This window comes from Phalacrocorax aristotelis, chromosome 20 (genome assembly GCF_949628215.1).
Source record: "Phalacrocorax aristotelis chromosome 20, bGulAri2.1, whole genome shotgun sequence".
NCBI lineage: Eukaryota > Metazoa > Chordata > Aves > Suliformes > Phalacrocoracidae > Phalacrocorax > Phalacrocorax aristotelis.
In genome coordinates, this window is record NC_134295.1 from 5,836,307 (window position 1) to 5,854,575 (window position 18,269).

At 43.6% G+C, this 18,269-nt stretch overlaps 2 protein-coding genes across 6 annotated transcripts; one reads left to right on the top strand and one right to left on the bottom strand.

Moving 5' to 3' along the window:
- Window positions 1–284: 284 nt before the first annotated feature.
- Window positions 285–9,100, bottom strand: RBBP4 (RB binding protein 4, chromatin remodeling factor). The gene is made up of 12 exons (XM_075114949.1): window positions 8,893–9,100; window positions 7,865–8,012; window positions 7,059–7,204; window positions 5,578–5,751; window positions 4,673–4,788; window positions 4,361–4,521; window positions 4,111–4,237; window positions 3,925–4,002; window positions 2,687–2,763; window positions 2,510–2,567; window positions 2,304–2,414; window positions 285–1,419 (listed from the first exon to the last, which is right to left on the bottom strand). Exons 1-12 carry the CDS (start codon window positions 8,906–8,908, stop codon window positions 1,354–1,356), a joined length of 1,278 nt encoding a protein of 425 aa, XP_074971050.1. The 5' UTR covers window positions 8,909–9,100; the 3' UTR covers window positions 285–1,353.
- On the top strand, window positions 8,315–16,830 carry ZBTB8OS (zinc finger and BTB domain containing 8 opposite strand). Of its 5 annotated transcripts, none has more exons than XM_075114952.1 (8): window positions 8,315–8,466; window positions 11,434–11,617; window positions 13,051–13,075; window positions 13,660–13,781; window positions 14,014–14,096; window positions 14,494–14,546; window positions 14,808–14,844; window positions 15,542–16,830. In XM_075114952.1, exons 2-8 carry the CDS (start codon window positions 11,530–11,532, stop codon window positions 15,626–15,628), a joined length of 495 nt encoding a protein of 164 aa, XP_074971053.1. In that variant the 5' UTR covers window positions 8,315–8,466; window positions 11,434–11,529; the 3' UTR covers window positions 15,629–16,830. The 5 variants fall into 5 exon arrangements, with proteins under 5 accessions (XP_074971053.1, XP_074971051.1, XP_074971054.1 ...); XM_075114950.1 differs by lacking the exon at window positions 8,315–8,466 and adding an exon at window positions 9,188–9,501; XM_075114951.1 differs by lacking the exon at window positions 8,315–8,466 and adding an exon at window positions 9,202–9,428.
- Window positions 16,831–18,269: the final 1,439 nt, after the last annotated feature.

Genomic DNA, 18,269 nt, shown 5'->3' on the forward strand with positions numbered 1-18,269 from the left:
AGGCACATGTCAGTGCCTTCCTGACTGCCTGGGGATAGTCAGCCCTCATTTACTCATTTCACTAAGAAAGCAGCAGAAAGGAGAAGGGGAGAAGCATCCCCATGTTACAAACTAAGGAATTTCTGTACCAGCACCTCGTCTCATAGGAGACCTACAGGTAGAGAGTACACCCTTGCCTTCTCTGCCTTCTGAAGAGGTACACTTCACTCTCGACGAAGTAGTTAATGCAGAAGGAAAACAGCGCGCGCGCACACACACACAAAATATCACAGAGCTACACAGAATTTACGTAGAAAAAATTTATTCCATCTGAAGCACTTACACGCAGTTAGATATGAGGAGCATGGAGAGTAACAGGTTGCTGGTGGAGCAGGACACCCTATGGAAGATGTGCAGGAACTAGTGGTCAAGGACTAACTCCTAAAAGAAGTAGTTCATCCACGTTTAATTCGCTTTACAGATACCAGCTACCAACGCTGTTCCAGGTTACTGGGCATGCCATCTGTGGTACATCAGTTGGTAAAAACATACACCTTTACAACTTGGTAGCCCCAAGTTTTAAAAACCATTTCACAGAAAGGAAAGAAATATATGTGAAAACACAGCTCAAGAAACACACAATAGAGCAAAATACATGGAAGGTGAACAATGCTCTGCAGGAATAGCTAACGAATCCAAACCGCTGTCGCCCAGCAGATGGGAGAAAAGGGAAAGGAAGGCAGGAAGGGATGAAAAACCCAGAATTACCAGTAGAGACAAAAAATTATAGAAAGAAACTTAATTTCAGTTCAAGTCAGAATCTGCAGGTCTGTTTCGTATCTGCAGAGGCAGGAAAATCCACAAGGTACAGATTAACTAAAGGAATGCCAAGACTTCTGAGTTGTACTGAAGAGGACAAGACCTTCCACACCCCATTTCTGAACTGCCAGTGGATTAACACGTGCATCATCTCCGTCGGCTCAAGCATACTCTGGCAGTTCTACCAATTTACCTTTTGTTTAAATTAGGCAAAAGCCCGCGGTTGCAGCAAGCTAAGGACAGAAGAAGAAGAGAAAACAACTAAACCAAGTTCGCCCTGTGTGATGAAGGCAGCTAAAGTGGGGCAGCCAGCCCTACACGCAAGGGGTCGCTGTAGGAAATCTGACCAAGGAGCTACAGCACGGTACCAGCTGAGTTGGGCTAAGCCCTTTTCTTAGGGAGGACTCACTCTCTGGGTTAAAAAGCCTGGTGATGGTATCTACAGAAGGATGGCTGAACACAAAGCCTACGTGTGTCTCAAAACCAGTGTTAAGTCAATATCAGGGTTGAGAGGGAAGAGAAGGAAAAAGACTAAAAACAGGAAAAGGTTGTCATCTAGGATCCTTGACCTTCTGGATCCACGCTTCCTTCGGGGTCTTCATCATTGTATATGTTCTCCGCCTGCAAGACAGAGATGGAGGAACTGCAGAAGCATTTTGCCACCACACCGAACAGGATTCCATCTGCTAGAACACTTCAAAAAGTTCTGGCAGTTTTTCTTCTGCAGGTATGTATTACCCACCCCTGAGCCCTCAAGGCCACTGAACATTAAAGCAGCAACACGAACGACCTTCTTCGTAACAGCCGTGTCTCCAAAACATTTCGTAAGTACCCTGTAAGTTACTGTAGCTTATGGAAATGTGATTTCTTAGAGACCATGCAAGACTTACTTCAATTAACAGATTATTGTGCATACATTTAGTAGATCCTCTACTTAGCAGCAGCACCTTCCAAAAGGACTATATGGAAGGCTGCTTCTTGGCTTTGTTCTTACAAAGCCCCTGAGAGCCAGTTTATAGATAAAATAAAATTAAAAGTATAGACTTGTCAAAGGTTATTCAAATGATACAAGATTGTTTTCCAAAGCCTTCAACAGCTGGTAATTTAGGGTCAGCAAACTTTTCCTATTCACCACCCCCCCCCCACCTTCAGGACTTTTATATTCTTTGCAAAGATTTCGGCCTTTAAGACAATAACTAAAAGAAACCTCAACTTCATCTTTGGTTCTCACACACACTGTTTTCATTTTAACACAGAAGGGAAAAATTTGCTTTTACACCAGTATTTTTTTTTTTTAAAATCATGCGAAACACAAAACAGCTTCTGAGTATTTGTAAACCATTGTTTCAGCCAAACCTAAAGTGGATTTCACTATCCCTTTGAGATTTAGGCAGTGGTACAAAGCAAGTCATGCTGAGAGCTGTAAATAAAACCAGGAATGCTGAAATCCAGACAGTTCAACACCATCTCATCTGCCACTTCCCACACCTTCCCAAACAACTTACCATTTGCCAGACTTGCATGATATTATCTTCTGATACAGAACAAATTACCCAGGGTTCATTGGGATTCCAGGAGAAATCAGATATCTTTGCAGTATGACCACCATGAATAAACTAGTATTGGGGAAACAAAAAGGGGAATGTTTTCAAATCTACATCGCAGATGTTAGTAATAGGTCAAAACAATCAGGGAGATTCAAAAGACTTACCAACAGCTCTGGGGGACCATCCTCAGCATCTTCAGGGGACTGCTCTTCTCCAATTTTACTGTGAAAAAAGAGAGGGGGAAAAAAAAAAAGGTGGGGGGTTTATTTGGTTTTTTTTGAGGTGTGATGCAATTCATCCATAATATTTTGTCAGGACAACATGATTCATTTGGGATTTACCTCAAGTCCCAAACATTTAGCCTGCGGTCAGTGCCACTGGAGGCCAGTATAGTTTCATTATGGGGAGACCACTGAACCTACAGACAAGGATGAATTTACAAAGGAGGTTAGTTTTAAGAAGCTGTAACATGACAGACATTCACAACACACCCCGCTGCATTTTGTATCGTGAAAGCTCTATGACAAGTCAAATCAATATTAACTTGAAATACAGATACGCCCAATAATAGCATTCTAACACAGGAGGTAGGTTTGTGAACATTCACACACTAACAAGGGATTTGAGCACCAAAAAGGCATCACATGTAACCTTGCCTCTAACAAAGACCACGTGTTACAAAGTGCAAATAGCTCTTGAGGATATTAGCTGCTCCTTACCTTGTAAGGACTGCACAAATATAAACTACAGAGTCCTTTAGGAGTAGGTACTGCTTACACATGAAAAGAAATGACTAATAAAGCTTAACTGCTCACAAGCTCACATTTACTACTTCTGCTGGAGATAAATCTCTCCAAGTCATACCACTTAATAGGATCACAGGATTAGAAAAGAACACATAATTCTGCACACTAACCTGACATTTCAAGATTCCATATATCATTTTATTTAGAGGGAACTATAGCCTTAACTAGTAATCCTTCTATGAGAAAATCTCTACATATTTTTCTTCTCAGTAAGGCAAGAGTTGGAGATGGAAATATCGTACCTGCTAAGCACATGCCACCAGGGATGTTAACATTCTATATTTACACCAGCAAAATTCACAATTGTTCTTTGTCACAGGATGTTCCAATGATCCCCTCTAACGGGCACCAGCTAAAGCCTTCCTACAGGGCCGAGCCGAGAAGATGAAAACACTGCAGCCATTTCATTGTGCCTCCCTGCTTCAATCTGCTGCCATGAATAATTTACATTTACTCTGTGCTGCTAGCATTTCACCCTCTGTTGTGGTTAAAGCTCTCGACCATTTCCTTGTTACGTTCTGTCCCTGGCTTTCTGGACACCCTTATCTGTACTGGAGCTCTGCCCCGCACAGAGCGCTGTACAGCTCCACAACAGTAAGCCAGAAAATTACCAGCAGATGAGAGAAATGAATATATGAGTTTTTAAGTACAAGTACATTTAATAAATACGTAGAATGGAAAAGGTTTTTCATGTTTTCCAGACAGCTAAGTAGAACTAAGTCTACACGCATGAAGAAAAAGGTAAGATCATAGATAAAGATACTTTGTTATACCTGAAATATTTCATCTTTATGTGATTCAAAGGAGTGCAACTTCAGTTTTAGGTTCCTCAAGTCCCATAAAGCAACAGTCTAGGAAGATAAACGTAAGAACATTTTTTGTTGAAGTAACGAATATACACATCCACATTTACACACCGGAAACTAAACAAGGATGTTCCAAGTTCAAGGCAGACGTACCTTATCAGCTGATCCCGTAGCCAGAATAAACTCGCTGTAGGGATTGAAAGAGAGGCAGTTGACTTCAGCTGTGTGAGCATCCACCGAGTGACTAGGTTTGGAAGTGTTGTTTGACCGAGTATCCCATCTGTAAGGGGAAAACATGGAATTGAAACAAAGGTCTCTATCTGATTTTACTGCAGGACTAAGGAGCGGATGGGAAAGCAGAGGGACAGAAGCACTCAGTTTCTGAAGACACTACCCCACTTACATCATGAGCTTCTGGTCATCAGCAACAGATCCAAAGAGAGATTCATGGAGCAGGTGCCAAGATACATCTTCCACTACCGCTGTGTGCCCTGTGAAGATGGTCTTTGCATCCACCACTTTGCCTTCTTTTGGAACAGCACTAATATCCCACAAGCAAATGGTCTTTAAAGAAATAAATTTTAAAAATTGCACCTTTAGACAGACGTTCTCTTTACCTCCCCTACCTCCTCCCCGCCAAAACCCAAACATATTTGACCTTTGCCAAGGGACACGAAGTGCAGATTGTATCCCTGCTATATTTAAAAGTACTCACATGATCATCAGAAGCACTAAGCAAATGCCCACTCAGGTTTGGGTTCCATGACAGCCCATAACCTTCCTTCTGATGTCCACGAAGACGCAGATCAGGGTTACACTCTCCAGAAGGGTCTGTAAAGAGGCGGTGTAAGAACTCCACTGCCTAGTATCATTTCCAGCACATCCTGGAATACCTGGCATTAAGTTTTACTGTGCTTTTACTAAACTTTGTTTTGACATTTTCAACAGGATCCCCCTCTATCCTTTTGAGCACTTTTCCCAACTGAAGAATCACCTCATTAAAACAGAATGCACCGAGACAACACAGAGCAGTGTGTCTTCCTTGCTTAATAAAAGCACATTCCAGATTTTTCCAAGCTGCTATTTTTTTTTTTCCTGGGTGGGCTAGCAGTGGTCCACTCTAAATTACTGCTATCATACCTGTGGTATTTTTCTTTCTCTCATCTCCAACTGCACTTTGAAAGCGAGAAAGGCACTTCTGATCCTCCCCACAAGTGGCAGAACTAGTTACCCTACAGGATTTGCATGCGTTAATCGGTAAATGACTGTTAGTATCCTTACAGGATATCAGGACAACAGCTCAGCTACCCAGCAAATCAGTTTCCAAAAAGCCACCGTCTACAACCCCGAATACTAACACACACAGTGACGTGACAAAACATGCAGTAGAACAGCAAAAAGAAAAAAGCAAAAAAACCATACCTTTCTATTGACACATATTGATACATATGTTTAAGCTTCGTCTAAAATAACGTTTTACGTTAAATACCTACTTTCCCCTAAAATCACAAACTATATGCAATCCACTAAACTTTTTAACCTCTTCTTCACTACATCACGCTTTTCTTAAGGAAGGGCTGGCTGATCTCTGAAGCACAGATGCAACAAAGCAGCAGACACCTGGTTTAGAAGGGTGTTTGGTGTAGTCAAAGACAAGGACATCACTGGATGGAGTCTTCGTAGCGATGATACACGGGTTCTGTGGCATGTACCGTGCTCTGTTCACTTCCCCCTCGTGATTTATCTTGATTTCAATTTCAATTTTTCCACTAACTGACCCAAAGCCTCCAAACTCTGGAAATAAGAAGTAGTTTTAAAAAATAAGCCAGTTTCAGATCAAGACACAAAGATCCAGACTCAGTTACTGGTACTACCAAGCACTTATTTTGAAAGATAGTCAGAAGAACAACTGTAACTGAAAGAATTCGGTTTTCAAATGGCATGTTGTTTTAAACATCAGTATTTGTAACACCAAAATATCAGGACTTTGGCTAAGTTAATGACCATGTCTTCCCAAAAATTTTTACTGTTTCAAATTTAACACCACAAGCCCCAAATATATCATATTTTCATTGCAGATAAGGGTTTTAGATGTGTTGTACATTTGAAACAGACGTGCTGTAACTGTACTTTCAAATATAATAATCAGCATTGCAGAATATTCTGGTGAAAACAAATTGCTGCACAGGGTTTAAGATATGGGACTACAATATAATGTGCTAAAGCTACCTTATCTTTGTAACTAAAGTCACAGTAACTTAGTATTTCACAAAATGGTATAGCACCATTCTGGCAAAAAGAGGGTTTTTTTTCCTTTGTTTTGTTTTTAAATTGGAGTAGTATTTGAGAAATACTAAAACAGAATAGAAACAAAGCATATACTGGACAATGTTGTGTTCATGGACAACTCTAAGCAGCCCAAAGATCAAAATACTAATTGCACAATCCAGGCTTAGAGGAAAACGAGCAAACATTGGCTCATTAAGGACTTTCACCAAGTAGAAAGATTGATTCAACCAAGTAAAAATGAGAAATGTCTAACACATAGCAATGCTGAAGGCCAACGAAGATTACAGAAAGCATCAAATTCAAGTCTGATACACTGAACAAAACACAATAATCTTTTTCTCCAAGAGGGGCTGGCACGACTATCAGGCAGCAGAATTCAGACAAGCAAAGAACATTTGAAATGTTACACTCCTCTGAAATAAACCATTCTTTTACATGAATTACTTTCTCACTGGAAGAATTTATGTAATGCAAACGTGATAATAAAAATACCAAGAAGCAGTACTCCATGAAATTCAGTGTCAATTCCTGATGAAAAATAGGATGAGGATGAGGTTGTCTTCCCCCACTCCACTTTTGCAATAAGTCTGCCACCTTCTTTTTTCATCATTATATTATTAAGACATTATGTATATTCAAAAAACATAGCATATGTCTGTCAAGTAAGGGTAGCGCTTAGAAATAAAATTATTATTTTAGAAGTAATTTCTGAACTTTGCTGCCTGAACTTTAAGGAAAGACAAATATTCTATTGAGAAGGGAAGGAAAAAAATGGTTAAAACTCCCCCTGGTTCACAACTTTGGTCGCTTACCTCCTTTCTCACTATCATAGTGTGAAGCATCAAACTGTGCATCATCATTAGGCAACTGCACGCTAGCTATCACAAGATGATTTTGTTCATCTGAAGTATGGGTCCCCAGGACTAACCGGTGAATACTGAAATCTTTGCCTTCAGGTCTGCAAGGGAAGAGTTACACAAGAAACAAAAGAAGGGGTTTACACAAATACTGAGGTTGTTACGTTTTTTTGATGACAGCTTCTAGCACTAGTACCACTCTCTGAAGTTATCGTTGCTCTCCTGCTCCAACATCAAATTCACTTCCTCCAGAGGAAATCTCTTACCGTAACTCAACATCTCAACCTAAAATTCTCACAGCACAACACACTGGCAGACTACCATTCCCGTACCTTCCTTTATGAGACCTCAGCAGCTCCTCCTGAGCACAACTCTGAGGGGCATGAACATTCACTGCCAGCAGAATATCATTATGGAAGCTTAGAACAAAATGGTGGCTATACAGAAATTATATCTAGTTCTACTTTTGAGTAGTTTTTTGCTTATTAAAAGTGGGGGTGAAGCTGGAAGAAGAAAAGCATGGAAATCAAATGTGTGAAAATATCTTCTCAGTAACAGGATAAGTTTTCCCAAATCAAAAATGTCTGTGCTGATTATCTCCCTAGCACTCATAGTCCTCAACTTGCTGTTGGCAAGGCAAGGGTACAAAAAGCGATTAAGACAGAAAGGAGTTGCATATTGTCTTAACGACTTTAACAAAAAGTGATCCTAGATTTACTATTTATTCTGCTTTTAAAAAAAGGCAAAAGGACAGTTTTTACCTTGTTACATCAGGAAGCCACTGAGCAGTCAAGCTGGGCCATTCCAGAGCGTGGGTCATTACCAAATCGTATAAGAAAGGGGTATTCTTTTTCCATATTTTATACTCTTCATTGATCACACGTTCTTCCACTGCATCATCAAAGGCTGCTAAATTTTAAAGAAGATAATTGCATACAATTAGCCTTTATGAATATATTTACAACATACGCACAACTCTGAGCGGGCAACCAAATAAAGAGCCGACTGCATCGCTCCCTGGTTTACTGTTGTGCCTGCTCTTTTGGAGTAGCTGCTAGATTATTAGAAATCCTCTGTTGCACATACTAATCTTCATTTCTGGATATAAGGCTTGGAGTTATATTAACTATGTCACATTTCATCATCTCAACCGAAGCAGCATAATAAGGTTCTGCAACCTGGTGCCACGGGGCGCTGCGAAGGCAAAAACCAGAATTATAAAGATGTTTAAATGCAGGAGGTCCCGCAACTGATGCTGAATGGGCCGGTTTAGGCGCAGCCTTAACCTACCAGTTCCCCAAGGCTCCTCCTGCCGCCTCGTTCCCCTCACACACCCCCTCGTACCACCTGCCGCCAGCCTCCGGTAAGAGAGCGACCGAGCGCGGCGGGGCCGGCGGAGCACACCCACGGAAGATGGCTGTGCGGCCGGTGACATCTTTGTCTGCGCTAGGCGGGGGCACGGCGGTTCCTCGACCTCCCCCGCTCACACCAGCCCGCCCGGCTACCGGTACACCGGGAAATCTAACCGGAGCGAACGGCCAGGAGTGGGGGGAGGGAACGGCCCCGGGCAGGGCCCCCCCCCGCACGGCACCCCCGGGCGGCGTCGGACCACGGGCCTCCAGGGGCGCGGAGAGGCGGCGCGGTGCGGCATGGCGGAGCCGCCCCGCTCCCCTCAGTCGTTCCCCGGTGGGGGGGTGGGGGGTGGTACCCGGCGCCTCACGGAGCGCTGAGTAGAGGAGGCCGCGCCGCGAGGCCTGCACCACGCCGCGCCGCGCCACGCGAGCCTTACCTTCCTTGTCCGCCATGGCGGGGCGGGGGGAGCGGGGCGGCGGCGGGGGGTGAGGCGGCGGGGCGGGATGGGCGAGGCGGGCGGCCGGTCCCTCCGGTCCCTGCTCGGAGCCCTCCGGCCGCGGCTCTATTGTTTCCTGCCCCCGCAGCCGTACCGCTCACGGCGCCGCGCAGCCCCTTCGCGCGCCAACGCCGGCCAATCGCCGCCCGCCGCCGGGCCGCCGTCGCCAATCGGTGAAAGGCAGGAGGCGGGGACACGGGGCAGGCGAGCGCGCTCGGGGGTCACGTGGGAGGGCGGTCGGGAAGAAGTGGGGGGGGAGGAGGGAAGCGGTGAAGTTCTCCTGGGAGCCGCCATTTTCCGGAGGGGAAGATGGTCAGCTCTTAAAGCGGCAGCGCTCCGTGCTGAGAGGCGGCTCGGCGGTGGCTCTCAGGCGAGACGCTGGTTTGGGAGTGGGAAGGCCTGCAGGTCCGTCCGCCGTCTCCTTCGGTTACCACAGCCGTGGGCAGACCACGTTGGGAGCAGACCGGACGGGACTGGTGTGTGTGTGTGTGGGGCCAAGGCCTCTTTCACTGCCCTCCCTCCTCAAAGGGCCGCCCAGAAGCCTTCAGGGTATCATCAACTTGCTCTTGGGTTATTAATTTTGTGCCCTTCAGTACAAGTTTTGGGCCCCTCAGGACAAGAAGGCCATTGAGGTGCTGGAGCGTGTCCAGAGAAGGGCAGCGGGGCTGGGGCAGGGTCTGGAGCACAAGTGTGCTGGGGGGCGGCTGAGGGGGCTGGGGGGGTTTAGCCTGGAGAAGAGGCTGAGGGGAGCCCTTCTCGCTCTCTGCAGCTGCCTGAGAGCGGCTGGAGTCGGGGGCGGGGGGGTGTGGGTGTGGGTGTGGGTGTGGGTGTGTGGGTGTGTGTGTGTGTTGGTCTCTTCTCCCAAGTCATCAGTGACAGGACAAGAGGAAACGGTCTCAAGCTGCCTCAGGGGAGGTTTAGACTGGATATGAGGAAAAATGTCCTTCCTGCAAGAGTGGTCAGGCCCTGGCACAGGCTGCCCAGAGAGGTGGGGGAGTCACTGTCCCTGGGGGGGGGTTGAAACATGGTGTAGCTGTCGCACTTGGGGACATGGTTTAGGAAGCCTGGGGGTGTTGAGTTGGGGGTTGGACTTGATGATCCTAGAGGTCTTTTCCAACCTTAATGATTCTATGAAAATAGGATTAAACTGCTGAACTTCAATTGTACATAATCACTGATAATTTCCCTTTTTTGCTAATCTGGTGCAGCAGTGAGCTTTGCAGACAGCCCTCCTTAGGGGTCTCTTTAGGCCTCTGTCGGCCTGCTGTGGGTAACCTGGGGTGGTGGGTCATGGATCTGCCTGTCCACAGCCAAGGCTTAATGGGTTTAAAATCAAAACATGTGTTCATCTGGGTTTATTCCCTAAGAGAAGCACTGGCTTCTCAATTTCAGACTCCTTGGAGCATACCTAGACCCTTACCTGAAAGCAGAAACTGGAAATCCTGTGTAGTCTTGTTTCTAAGCCTCAGAAAAAGAACCAGTCCTGTCTAAAAGTAGTCTTCATGATGTTATGTGCTATTTATAAACCTATCCTTTGCATTATTTGGGGAAGTCTTGGGCTCAGCTGTGGATAAATCTTGTCATGCACAGAAAAATTAAGAAAGAGTGAGAATGGTTATATCTGGAAATCTGGGGAGGTTTTGTCTGAGGAAAATTAATTAGCCTGAAGTTAATCAGGTTCTTTAATTTGTGTCTGTCAGATTTACAAATGAAAGCTTGTATGAAACATCAACTACTAAGATCTGGTCTGAGAATTAGACTTTTACATGGGGATTTCATACAGTTTCTTTTTTGGTTGGGGCGGTTAATTTGAAAAAACATGTTCTGCAGGAAAAGGAACTTAGGAAAACCTCTGCGCTTGTGTGACAGTTGTATCCGCCATGAGTGTGCTTCTAGGTTTGAAGGCTTAAACACAGTCCCTGTCCTAAGAAAAAAATAGACTTATTTTCCTAAAGAAAGATCACATGTAAGGTCACACCTGGGGTTTGGAGACAGTGTGTATTTCAGTTTGCTGTGTGATGTACAGTGGGCTGAGTGCTCTCAGCTGTAAAATTCAGTAGAAGTTACCTGAAGTAATGGAAAAAAAAAAAGTAAGATGAAAGTTTAATTCACTTTACAGCTGTTTTTTTCCCTATTGCTGTATTTTATTATTTGAAGAGGAATGAAATGCTTGTTGTTGTACACAAGAAGAGGGAAGAAATATGGTTCTTCCCAGAAGAAGCCAAAGTCCACACTTTCTGTAAGGACTGTAATCCCTTGGCTTCACTGGCTGAACATAACTCATACCAGTTAATGAGGCAAGTGGCGCAGGATCAAACTCTGAACTTCCCCCATCTCCCAGTAACAGTTTTGACAGCAAACAGCTTAAATGGGATGCACTTAGAATCTTATTTTGAATACCCGAGCCTGTGTACAAGTGTCACCGAACTGCTATCGAGTGAAAACCCGAACTGAGAGGCAATTCTCCCTTTCCTCCCGCAGCATCAAAAGGAAGCCTGGCAGCGCTGAAGCACTCGCGGAGGTGGCCATGTTTCCTACCACCAGGAAGTGAGCGAGTGTTGCTGGAGCCCAGCAGCTATGGCAGCTGATGAGAGGGACTACAACCTGACGGAGGAGCAGAAGGCTATCAAAGCCAAATACCCACCGCTCAATAAGAAATATGAATGTGAGTATTTTTAACAATATCCTGATGCGGCGTACGTGTGACAGGACAGTCGTGAGTGGGAGGGAGGGGACGGAAGATAGCAGGATATGCTTTTTAGGCACATGTGGGGTTTTTAATATGCCGGATTCGTATGTGTTTAAACTGTGGGATGCATCTGTAGTTGAATTAATAGAGATGAGATATTAACAGTTTTCTTTGTCGCAGGTAATACCTTTGTTGTTATGGGTGCTAAAGAAATCATGATAGAAATAAGTGAATTAAGTCTCACCTTGGAAACTTTTCCCTTTCAAGCTATTTCTTAGCAAGGCAGTGCATTTTCCTACCTCTCTTATATTAGAATTTATATTCAAGAGTGCGTTGGTCTTGTGTGTGGTGTTTTTTCTTGTACACACGCTACTTAAAGATCATTGTCTCCCCCTCTCCACACCCCTGGACTGTCTTCTAAGAACATGTCAAGCAAGTGGCTGGCAGACCACAGGCTGACTTAAGGCACTCACAGGAGACCATTCTCTGTCTGACTGTTTTCTGTTTCAGCAGCGTCTGTCTAGAGGGTCAGTGTCCATTACTGTGTTAGAATATATATTTTTAGGATGCGTTCAGATCTTTATTTGATAGCCGTGCAAAAATATGGTGACATGTTAAAATAGTCACGCTCTTTCCATAACTGGAAGAGGTTTTTTCTTCCACTGGAATTTGTTTGCTTTAGAGACCATTGTTGAGAATCCATTAATAGCGTGTGAACGATCTAAACAGCATCAGAACAATCTTTCAGTTAGAGTGATCACGGTGTGGCATTTATTTTACGTCCCAAGTCAGCTTTGTTTCTGCTAACCTGATGTAACTTTGCATTTCTCTCATTCCTCTGAATGAATATGAATTATGCTCATGTAAAACTTGAGACATGCTTGGGATGTTAATCCTGCCTTATTAGTGAAGATTGCCTTTTGTTCTGCATTACATACTCTTTTTAAAGTTCTCCCTTTTGCATCATGGGTGTTTTTGGGTGTGGACAGCTATATTAGTTCACTGAGCTGGAAATATTTGCAGATCTCATCCTCTGCATGAATAATTTTCAGTCCTGCACACATCAGCAAAAACTCTTTACTCCTGGTTAAAGTTTCTTTTTATTGCAGTTAACTTGTAGAAGCCTGTTTTGTTACAACAGCCATACCTTACACACAGGGCTGTACATGTAGGGCACTGAAATAATTATATTAAACACTCTTTTTTTTGCTTGGCAGAAATAATCCAAGATTCCACCTGTGCTAACTTTTTTTCTAATATACTGGAAAACAGATTATCCCTGTTTCACATCTGAAAATAAATGCAAAAAGTTCTTGTTGTAACAACAATATCTCATGTCCTTATATTTTAAAAATGAAGGTTAAAAATGTTTGGTGACATCATGACTTTTCTTTTTCCTTCCCCCTCAGATCTGGATCACACAGCAGATGTGCAGTAAGTATGGGCAGCTGGGATTTCTCAATATGGCAAATTGATCATTTCTTACACTGCTATAAATCTGGCCTAGCTGTCGAAGGCTGGTTGCAGATGTACACCTTATGGAACTGTGAAATCTCACACGCTGGGTTTTTTGATGGTCAGTTTTGTTTTGGCTCTTGGGAGAGCACAGAATCATGTTTGGTATCTTTTCTAATTTAATATTCCTATGGTGCTTCTGACAAAGCCTCTGTTATTTGGAAATGTCTTCTGAAATCTCTGTTTAATCTCTTCTTTTTAAAACAAACTTCTGCTGAGTAGCTCACTTTTACAGACATCAGTTAGCCATATTAGGAAACAACTTTCTTGTTGTCTGGTAAAATATTTATTTTCCATATTTTCCCAAGAAACTCTTCTCACAAACCACAAGGAGGAAAATCTCATATAATCTGCCCAAATGCATAGGCATAGAAAAGCAAATATTTTTGTTCATTTGCTTCCTCTGAATTGATTTTCAAGTTCTGATTTCTCACCTGCATATTACTTTGGGATTTTTTTTGTTTATTTGTTATGGTCCGGTAAATTATCCTGTGTCTTTTTAGGCTACATGCCTGGGGAGACACTTTGGAAGAAGCCTTTGAGCAGTGCGTTATGGCCATGTTTGGCTACATGACTGATACAGGGACCGTGGAACCTGTAGATACAGTGGAGGTAGAGGCAGAAGGTAAGGCAGGATGACTTTTTCTATTGGAACTGTATGAACTCTGAGGGAGAAGGGTACTAAAATTTTGAATCTTTAGATGTAGTTTTGTTGCAGTTAATTAAAGTCTAATTAAGCATCGCTAATCTGAATCTTCTAACAGTGCAGAAGCTGCACATCTGACATACTCTTAAAAACATTTGGGTGTTCTCGCTGAGACAATCAACTGACTCTCTTCTCTGCCTCCACCATGCAGGACACGACATGTTGTCTCTTCTCTTCCACTTCTTGGATGAGTGGCTGTATAAATTCAGTGCTAATGATTTCTTTATACCCAGAGTAAGTGTTCTGTTTTGTTCTCTTTCCATTTGTAGGTTGAGGTTCATCCTCTGGTAATACCAGCTCTGGATGCTATGTTGCTTTAGGGAGGAAAGGGATGCAGCAGATCACTTAAGCACAACACATGGGGAGTTGAAAATACCAGGGCGGAAAGACTTGAGAAACAAATTGTTAAGCTTTGTTATCACAAATGCCAATCGTTACCTGCCACCGTACACTCAGGGCAGCTCTGCTTCTGCTGCCTGCGTGTTCCAAACAGCAGCATACCTCTTTGAGGCTGCTCAGATTTTCTGGTTTTAGATTCCATTTAAACAGTGGAATATAACCCTTGTAAATGGGATTTACTGAGATTTTCTGAAGATAGATGTTACTGACAATTCTCTCACTTTCTCTGCAGGAGGTGAAAGTGCTTTACATTGACCGAATGCAATTCAAAATAAGATCGATTGGGTGAGCTTAAACGACCAGTTGAGCAATAACTATCTTTACTGAAAAGGCACATAGTGCCATCGTTCACCACTCTGAAATACCATGATGTGCTGGAGCTCACTGATGCTTTCTAAAAAGTGGATTGCGGACTACTTTTTTTTCTTCCTCCTTTGAGGCTTTAAATGAAAATCTCGCTGTCCTACACTCGTCAGTGAAACTAATTATACCATTTGATAAATATTACCAAAATTCCAACCACCTGTCTTCTTTTTGCCTTTAAAGGTGGGGAGAAGAGTTCTCTTTATCCAAACACCCTCAGGTATGCAGTGGTTCATCTGTACATCTTTTACATCTTAGGGGTAGGATGGGGAGGTGCGGTGTCTTTTAAATCAGGCCTCTAAGTTCTCAAGAGATCCAAGTTCAAACATGTCTGCATGGTATCGTAGGTATCCTGCTAGTTTTTTCTGAATGTGTACCTGAAACTGTTGACCTGAGCATCTGATGCTTCCTCAGCACTAGCAAAACTCAACAGTTGGCTTCCTTTTTGTGATGCCGATAACACAGCAAACCAATCTATATTCAGAATGTGTAGGTGGGTCTGGTTTTCACACTGTGATCCCAGCTTTCTGTTTTGTCAGCTTGTGCTGCTTTTTTTCTTTTGTCCCTAAAGAATTGCTAGAAGCAAATCCTTAATCTCCCCACCAGCTCTTTAGCTGTGTCAGTACACTAACAGGAAATGTTGATGTTCTGTCAGAGGTAAGCAGAGGAATCTGTAGTGTTCAAGAGGCAATAAAATAAGGGAAGAGTTACTTATTCACTGTTTGGCCTGTCCAAGCCCTTGCCGTTAGGATGCTAACTTTCTTATTCATCAGAAGAAATATAGTTACAGCTTTCTGGGGAGAAAAACTATTAAACTGGATGGGATTTGTAGAAGGGGATAAGTACTGTGTTTTATCATTAACTGCTACAAGGGATGTAACTTAGAAAATCCATGCTTTTGTGTCTTTTCTCTCTAGGGTACAGAGGTCAAAGCCATAACTTACTCAGCAATGCAGATCTGTGAAGACCAACAGCCAGAAGTCTTTGTCATCATTGATATTTAAAGCAAGAAACGTGTGGTGGAGTGGATACTTGTCAGTGGTTGGCAAAAGTAATTTGAAAACTGTAATCCTGTGGAAGTAACTAAGGAATTGGCCAATTCAAGTCATAAACTGAAGGGGGTGATTGCAGGGAATGTCAGCTTGTGTTTTGACTTGAGGGTGGTGAGACAGAGAAATACCTGCATGCCAGGAAAAAAGATCTAGTTGGGGCTCGGGGGATGTTGAGAAGAAGAAAGAGAGTGCTGGGGCTGGAAGTCTCAGGAATGCTAGTAGTCAGCTGCTAAGGCTAATACATGTGTTAGGGGTTATATGAACTAAATAGATAACTTAATGGAGCTGCTAGCTAAAGTACTGTCTTTTTGTAGGGTTGCAGGAGATAACGTTCATCTACATTATTTCATTTACAGATTTGTGTGTTCTAATTCTGAGGTGACGTCCCTTCTCTGTATTATCTAAAGGGTCCAAAATACCTGCAGTGGGACAGATTTACTGTTGAAAAACTCCTGACTGATCAAAGGACACCTAAGAAAGTATCCAATTAAAAAACCAAACCACCACACCTTCTATACTACTTTAAAAAAAAAAAGTCATACCAGCAGGTGGTGCTGAATTGCTGTAAATAAATTTCCACGTGAAATCCTAAAGCATGTGACCATGTGCATGGAATCCTAAGAGCACCTATTATCACTCTAAAAAGTAGGCAGCTCTGCTGCTGCCATAGAAAGGGGATGCTCTGGATTCTCTGCAGGTTCACTCCCAACTATGTCTTGCGAAAGCTGGTTCTTTTCTTTTAAAAAGCAGACTATTTAAATAATTTCTTCCATTTCTTCCTTTAGAAAGGACAACACAGACAATCCTTTAATGTCAGAGGATTATGGACTTGCAGTTCACTGAATCAAAATTAATCAAGAATAATCAAAAGTGTGTTTCATTTTAAATCACAGGACAGCAAACGTGTAACTCACCATTGCTATTTAAAGGCGAGAGGGGCACAGTAAGGGACTGTCCATGCTGGCCTGACCTGCTTTTTTTATTGTAAAGACTGCAAGTGTCTCACCTGTGGAGGTTGTATCTCATCTTTAGCTTGCTGTAAAGTCGTCTTAAATACATCTGGTTTTATTTCCACGTTGTGAGGATTGAGGGATAAAATCCTTTGTCTTGAGAAAGTTTCAATGCTCAAATAAAACCCGGACTGAAAGAACTAATGGATTTGTGTGTGAATAATTTTGGACAGTGGAATTTTAAAACCAGTGAATTACATTTATGCTTTTTCCTCTGCTAAGGTGAGCAGACCTTTTTGTAAGGAAGAAGGGCAATACGCCTATGTGACGGTACAAAAATAGTATGATTTTTCATATGCTGGGTTTTCTCTTCTCAGGAGCAGCCCCAGGGCTCCAGCCCATGCCCACTACGGTGACAGGCCGGACACAGCGGCGCTGTGGAGGAAAAGCGAGGCCTGGGCCCGCCTGCTGGCGCTGCTCGAAAGGAACGGCTCCAGGGCTCCACTCGGCACGGCCGAGCGCCGGAACCCTCCGGGAGGTGAGGGGCCGGCCGTGGCGGGCGGGCGCTGCCGCCGCCGCGGCCCCTCACCCGGGCAGAGCGCGCGCGGCTACCGCCCCTCGGCAGCGGCTTTGACACCTCATTGGCTGGTTGGGTCAGGCGACGGGGATTAGCCAATCAGGCGTCGAGTTGAGGAGGCTTTGTTCTCTGCCGAGTTCGGGGCGGCAGCTGGGGCGCCGGGGCTGAGGGAACGTTGGCTGTGGACTCCTTCCCTTTTGCCCGGCCTTCTAAACTGAGAGAAGATAAATTCATGTGGCTAAAATTTAACTTCGTAGAAGTGCTGAGATGCCCTGTGTATACCATCAGTCACAGGCTGTAGTAGCACAGTAAACTGCTCTGCTTTTAGAAATGGTGACAGGAAATTGCGAGAAAAACATTTGGAATTAACCAAGTAAGTGTTAGTCTTTTTTTTTTTTTTCCAGTATTTATTAAGTACTTATTATAAAACGGCCTTAAATTCGCCTTGGTCCATTTTCAGAGCTCTGGGTGTGACAGGTTTCAGTTGGCAGGCTGTTTTCTGGAAGAAGTCCTAGTCTCCCACTGTGTTACAGGAGCCCTGTTGCTGGCTGTAGTCTCCCACTGAGGTGGGGCCCACTAAGACACTTAAGTTTTAAGCAGTTAATTCAAAAACATACTTAAATTGCAAACTCTTCTTTTCTTGCTTTTAGTTGAGCAGCCTCTGTAGTGAGTTTGCGTGCACCTCTGTGGGCTCAGCAAGACGCGGTGGTGGCTGTTTGAGGAGCCAGATTCAAAGGAGGTGGGACTCACAGGGCACACTAGGCTCACAGAGGTGTTTGCCTAAGGATACTTACCATTGGTGCAGGAGTTTAGATGAGTTTAAGAGTAGAGTACAGAAGTGTTTGGAAAATACATGCATTGGTGGTTACTAAATGTACAAATCCCAAGTTAAGAAAATACCCTAAACGAAAATGGTTGGAGTTTTGGAGAGTATTAGGGAATTATTGCACAGGCTTGCCCTGTTCTCACTTCTCCCTAGGTATCTGTTAATGGCAACTATTGGAGACAGGGAGAACCTTGATGTTAATCAATATGGCTGTTCTCAGATTCTCTACAGGAAATTTTT

Bases quoted from the DNA above. Each gene is read 5' to 3' on its own strand.
- ZBTB8OS (XM_075114952.1), top strand. From the start codon at position 11,530: ATGGCAGCTGATGAGAGGGACTACAACCTGACGGAGGAGCAGAAGGCT. The intron at 13,782-14,013 runs GTAAGGCAGGAT...TCCACCATGCAG, and splicing joins AGTGGAGGTAGAGGCAGAAG to GACACGACATGTTGTCTCTT. The intron at 14,845-15,541 runs GTATGCAGTGGT...TTTTCTCTCTAG, and splicing joins CTTTATCCAAACACCCTCAG to GGTACAGAGGTCAAAGCCAT.
- RBBP4 (XM_075114949.1), bottom strand. The intron at 4,522-4,672 runs GTGAGTACTTTT...ATTTCTTTAAAG, and splicing joins TTAGTGCTTCTGATGATCAT to ACCATTTGCTTGTGGGATAT. The intron at 1,420-2,303 runs GTAAGTTGTTTG...TCTGTCTTGCAG, and splicing joins TCATGCAAGTCTGGCAAATG to GCGGAGAACATATACAATGA.